Source organism: Lampetra fluviatilis, chromosome 43 (genome assembly GCF_964198595.1).
Source record: "Lampetra fluviatilis chromosome 43, kcLamFluv1.1, whole genome shotgun sequence".
Taxonomy (NCBI): domain Eukaryota; kingdom Metazoa; phylum Chordata; class Hyperoartia; order Petromyzontiformes; family Petromyzontidae; genus Lampetra; species Lampetra fluviatilis.
Window position 1 is genome coordinate 4,965,423 of NC_136317.1, and position 6,512 is coordinate 4,971,934.

The 6,512-nt window shown below is 51.4% G+C and overlaps 1 protein-coding gene across 1 annotated transcript; it reads left to right on the top strand.

Moving 5' to 3' along the window:
- The first annotated feature begins 1,085 nt into the window (after positions 1-1,085).
- LOC144946938 (N-arachidonyl glycine receptor-like) lies at positions 1,086-2,123 on the top strand. Its single transcript, XM_078876006.1, has one exon. The coding sequence runs from the start codon at positions 1,086-1,088 to the stop codon at positions 2,121-2,123; it is 1,038 nt and encodes a 345-aa protein (XP_078732132.1).
- The last annotated feature ends 4,389 nt before the right edge of the window (positions 2,124-6,512 follow it).

A 6,512-nucleotide genomic window follows, 5' to 3' on the forward strand; every position in this document is an offset into this window, starting at 1 on the left:
CTGGCCACCCAAACCCTCGTGTGCCGTACCGGCCTTCATCGGTGGTCGCTCACAGCACTTGCCCCGAAACTCTTCTTTTTTTAGGCTATCTGGGGGATACATATTCTTGGTTATTTCGGTAAAGTCACGTTGAAGGGTGTTAAAAACAGGTGTTTTTCACACCTGATGATGAGTGTTTGTGTTGCAGTCGAAACATCGTCAGAATTTTATTGTTTTATATTTTTATTATTTTATTGTTTCCCTTCTACGTGACTTTACCGAAAGAACCAAGAATATGAATTCCTGCAGTCACGAAAGCTTTCAATCAAAATCTATATGGGGGATCTTTGTCTTCTTCTCTTCCCCTTTCTATCTCTCGATGCCGCTGTCGATATGCACGCTTCCTTGCACAATTTTCAGCCTTTGTTCGATTTTTTTTTTGCCATGCCGCTGCCCGTGTGTTTTTGGTCCATGTCACATCAGGTTACAGTGGGTTATGTTGCCATTGGTGCTGATGATGATGATTCTAATGTTGACAATGCTGCCGATAATGCTTCTGTTGGAGATTAAAGACCGCTGGCTCTATTGTGAGTTATCTTTCCTTGGTGCACAAATTGGCCAGTGCATGACCCTTCTCATGCACGAGTCTGGAGACTCAGTGAGGATTTCATGCATAAAACACATTACATTATTCACATCTATATATGGGTCAATGTTTTTTTTTTCTTCCAGGAGATCCTTTCCAATTTTGACCGAGTGTGCATCGATATGTAAATACGTTTAACTTCTTTCGCACCGTACATAGCCAACCACGCTAATCGGAGGTGCGGGCGAGGGGGGGGGGATAACAAACTAAATGCACGCGAAAAAAGTCAGTTTCAAACAAATGACATTTCAAGAAATATGACTCTTGCTTGCGTTCGCGCCGCTGTTTCCAGGAACGTGGCAACATTTCAAAACCTCCGGACGTTGGGAACTTACCCGGGCTTGTTCTCGCCACCGTTCACGATCTCACTGCCGCGTGCTCCTCCACTGCCCTTCGATCAACCCGTGGGTGACCGGCACACCCACCCACCCACCCACGGGGAGAAGGCCCGTGAAGGCCCATGGCTTTCGGTGACGCCAACGCGACGGCCGTCGACGGCGCGTGCGTTGAGTGGCTGTGGTCGCAGCGATGGTACGCCGCCCTGAACAGCGTCGTCTATAGCGTCACCTTCGTGGTCGGCTGCCTGATCAACGGGCTCGCTCTCTGGGTCTTCACGCACACCTCCAAGAAGAACAAGGTGCACATCTTCATGATCAATCTCACCGTCGCGCATCTCATCGCCATCGCCTTCATACCCTTCCGCCTCTTCCACTTCATCACCGGGGGCTGGTCGCTCGGCAAGTCGTTCTGCCGCGTCCTGGTGGCCGCCCGCTGCGTCTTCTCGGCGGCCACGCTGTGGTTCTTCACGTGCATCAGCGTCGAGCACTACCTGGCGGTGGTGCACAAGGTGGCCGCGGGGCCGATCCGCCGGGCCAAGGTCTACCGGCTCGCCAGCGTGGCCGTGTGGCTTCTGGTCGCCACGCAGATCCCGCCGATCATACTCACGGAGGAGGCCGGCAAGGCGGTGTGCAGTGGCAGCTGCCACAAGATGAGCGTGATCACGTCCTGGCGGGAGATATGGCTGCAGCAGCTGGTCATGACCATCTTCCACTTCCTGGCGCCGTTCGCCGTCATCACCGTCACCTACTTTCACATCGTGAGGTTCCTGCTGGGCAAGAGGCACCACGGCGGCGGTGGCCGCGTCAATTTCGGCAGCAGCTTGAGCGGCAGCAAGGGCAGGTCGAAGTCCCTGAGGATAATCTTCACGATCGTCGGCTTGCTGGCGGTCTTCTACATGCCCTACCACATCGGCATGGCCATCCACCTGGGCACGCAATGGCTGTGGGGCGACGCGGCGGACGGCTGCGGCGTCTCGGGCGCCGTCGTCGCCTGCCTCTCGCTGCTCATGGACGTCAGCTGCTGCGCGCTCTTCCCGCTCTACTTCCTCGTGTCCAAGTACTTCAGGCAGCGCTTTAACAGCGTGCTCGTCTACCAGCGGTACCTATCGAGGCTCACGAGGAAGAGGCGTGCGTCCGTGGCCATGGACTCCCTGGAGTGACCGCCGCGGTTGCCATCGGCGGCAGCACCAGCATCGTCAGCGGCGTGTGTCGAGTTTGAGGCCAGGAGGTGCTTTCGTTCGAACCGCGTGTGCGGTGCTCACGGGACTCGCCAGGGATGAGATACTCATTTGGAAGAGTGACGAAGTGTGTGTGTGTATGTGCACTGTTTGTTGAACTTCTTTCGCGCCGTACGTAGCCAACTGCGCTAATAGGAGGTTGCAGGCGAGGGGGGGGGGCACACGCAAACTCAACACACAAAGCGGTTCTCAAGAAATCAGTTTTGAATCTAGATTTCAAAGTGCCGCAGCTCCAGTGGCTTCCTGCAGCAACGAAGACCAAGTAGAAATCGGCACAAAAACAACTGCGCCACGCGAGAAATCGAAAACACCGCACGAGCACAAAGACACTTTCGCACGGGCAGACAACTTTTAGACCAGTGATGTTGTACAATGACATGAGCTGCAGAAACGCCAAACAGACATTTTTTGCGACTATCGCACCGACGTGTAAACACACCGGGTTGTAAGGAGTCAGCTGCAGTTGGCAGTGACGTTATCGTAAAAGATCGACAGCTCAGCATCAGAATTGTTGTTTTGGTAGGTGGGTGACCGAGGACATATTTGAAACGGTGGCATTCCAGGAATTTGGGGCATTCACGGAGAAACATGCCCACCGCATTTACACCGAATATGGAACTCTGTGTGAGTCTACTTGGTTTCGCTATGAGTCTGTGGGTCTGTGTGTGAGTCGAGGGGCATCTGTGTGAGGCTGTCAGGCTGTGCATGAGGCTATTGGTTTCTCTATATCGGTGTATCTATACGTCTATGCCTCTCCCTATAAGTCTATGGGTGTCTGTGTTAGTCTATGGATCTATGTGTGAGTATATTGCTTTATCTATGATTCCATGGGTCTCTCTCTCTCTCTAAGTCTATGGGTCTCTGTGCGAGCCTTTGGATCTACGTATGAGTCTACCTAAAGCGATGGGGTTTCAGGCGTTTGGGGCATAAGCAGAGAATGAGTGAGCACCGCGTGACCTGTTTTGTCCTCGGTGCAATGCACTTTGGGGCCGTCCATAAATGACGTCACGCACCTAGATGGGGGGGGGGGGGGTCAGACATTTGTGACGATGTGTGACGAGGGGGGGGGGGGTTGAGAAATGTGACGTCACATCAAAATGCGCAACTTTAAATAAATAGACAACACGTTCTACTTAGTTAAATAGACTTTTGAATGTTTTCTCGCACAACATCAGAGTGCAGCGCCACATTAAATACGCACTATAATCACAATAGTTTAAAGCGATTTGAAGCATGTTTTATTGGGGGGGGGGGCAGAGCTTTGTGACGTCATATTTGAGGGGGGGGGGGGGTCTGACTTTTTGTCACGCCGCGTGACGAGCGGGGTGGGGGGTCAAAAATCGTCAAAAATCGCGTGACGTCATTTATAGACGGCCCCTTTAGTGTTGTGGGGCACCTATGATTTTGAACACGTTGGTCCTGAAGTCAGTCCGGGTAGGTTCTTGTCACACAATTACAAATGTACACATCGCCCATTCTGTTATGATGGCTTTTTCTTGCCATTTGCAGACATTGAGTGAGCAATAGACACATCGGAAGCAGAACGTATCAATCACCAAACAACCGCCTGCATCGACATTATCATCATCACCTTCATCAGCAGCAGCAGCAGATCCCAAGTATCGTCATCATAAACTACATCTGACACCACCGTGACGTCGACGCATGGCGCCCCCCAAAGCATGGGGCCCGGGGCGGTCGCCCTAGGGACGGCTCCAGTAACAGCACAAGTACGATCATCACCAATGCTACCACTCCTTAACTCAACACCATCATCAGTAGCAGCATATTTATCACAATCAAAAGCGCTACCAACACGAATACCACCCACCAACAGCAGTAGCAGTAAAAAGCACCAGTATCATCACTACCACCCTACCACAACAATAATGTATCAGCATCATCACCACCACCACCACCACCACAATCGTTGTGTTTACATTGCACAAGTTAAGTGTCAAGTTGATTTTACTTAACCGGGTGAGAACGCACGAGACCAGGATAGAGTCTCATTTGCAAACGCGTGGCTGCCCTGGGGCATCAGTCCGCCAGTATGGGACGACGATTGCTGCTCTGTGTTTGTAATCACAATTGGCTGGGGAGCAGTGACACATGCGCACTCACTGCATCGCGAACCCGGCCACCCGAGTTCGATTCCCGCTCGCGGACAATAGCGGTGGCGAATATTTGAACCGGTCCTGGGCCATGCCCAGGAGCGTTGGGCGGTTATGCGCGGAGGCCCCAGACTAATCAATCAATCACCTTTCAGCCGCTTAATCACCATCAGTCGAAAGACATTCTGTAGCGGTTAGCGCGCTGCGCTAAGAACCCGGCGACCCGAGTTGGATTCCTGCCCACGGCCAACACCAGTAACGATTATCTGATCCGGTCTTGGGCCTCCCCTAGGTCGACTCGTTCTTAAATGAGTACCCTGGCGCGGTGTGTAAACACATCGCCACTGGGAAGACAAAGGTGGCCGGGCGTAGTGCTGGCCACCGAAACCCTCGTGTGCCGTGCCGGCCTTCATAGGTGCTCGCTCACAGCACTTGCCCCAAAACTCTGTTTAGGCTATATGGGGGACCTTTATCTTTGTAATCCCAATAGAGTACCTTTGTACAGAAAATGCACATTACAAATGGCGCCACCTTCAACGTTACGTTTTGCACATGAACGTGTTGTGAACCGATAACAATGACTCACAATACAGAAGGACACTTGAGTTTTAAACGGGAAAAACATGTATATATAGAGTTCCTGTTAAATACGGTAGATTATTGGGAAGGAGCATTAGACGCGATGTAATATATACGCCAGCACAATCTAAAAAAAGTGAAGACCTATGACAAAAAACGGAAATGCTTAAATAACCAAATAAGCAGACCGTGTCTCCTTCACATATTAGTCTGCACATACATTTAATATTTCTTACACGCAGCTTTCCGGGAGTGCGTGATTTCAGCAAGCATTGTTTCAAGAGAAGTAAACTGGCCCGGTTGTGACATTCACCGTCTCATCAACAGAAACGGGCTTCTTTTGAACCAATGCTGATGATCTTACAGGCAAGGGCCTGTAACACATTCCTGCGGAGGGAGCTGGTAGCAACGTTGGGTTGCTCGGTCAATGGCCAGGGTCAACGGCGGCGCGGTGTATTCCACAAATATGCCCGAATGTGAGGGCGGGCACAAGCCGGCGTGAGTAGGTTAAACGTTGAGTTTTATAAGGGCACCACGGGGTGACCAGCCCCTCCCCACCCAGCCCCACCCCTCCCACCCCCCACCCAGCCCCACCCTCCCCACCCAGCCCCTCCCTCCCTCCCCACCCTCCCCACCCAGCCGCTCCCCACCCTGCCCTCCCCACCCAGCCCCTCCCTCCCACCCAGCCCCTCCCACACAGACGGACACAATAATCCCCTGTGGGCTGGCGGAACCAGTGGGTTCCTACCAGTATAATGTGTGGCGCTAGTTCAACGCGACATTATATCGTAATACAGCGCCAAACTCAAAGCAATCACGCGCGTCGCTGTGGATAATATGAATTACAAAAATACATTCGCACGAAATGTCTCCGCATATTGGTCGCCCCGATGCGCCGTACCCTGGGGGACGGCTCTGAATGTGGATCGCAGGGTTGATTGGACTTGTAAACGAATATGGTTGAAATATAAAAAATATCTTTACGCACGCGCCGGGTAAATTATGGCATTGCCCGATCCCCGCTCGCTGAGCGTCAGTGATTGGGTGCTCTTGTGATGGTGAAACATTGGTTGGCAAGTACACCGTCTGCTTTTAAGATGAAACAAATAATGTTGGTGGTGGTGGTGGTGATGCCGCTGCTACTGCCTTGGTTGTGGTGCATAAACAACAACAAGACTTAACACGTAGGCTTTCGCGACCAATATTATTCATACATTTCAAAATGCTGTTGATTCTCTCTTCAGCACACCGGTGGGCTAAATAAGTGAATTATTTTGTCCTTTGAAAAGCGTGACACATTTTTTACTGTTTGGCCGTGTCGGGTGGTGGAGGGTTACGACACATTTATAAGTAACGCGATCTGACCCAAAAACCTATATTATGAACAACAAGACTCAACACGTTTGTCAATAACACTGCGGCCTTAAAAGTATAAAATAGGAAACGTTTTGGGCAATGACCCTTCTACAGAGTACAGGGACTCCTCTACTTACAAACATTTGACTCATGAACTTTCAGAGATACGAACAAACCTGTCCGTATGTCCAGTTGCCTGTTCGGGCCGAGAGTCGTAAGTTCAACCGCCGCGCAATAGATGGTGGTGGTGACATCTACATTT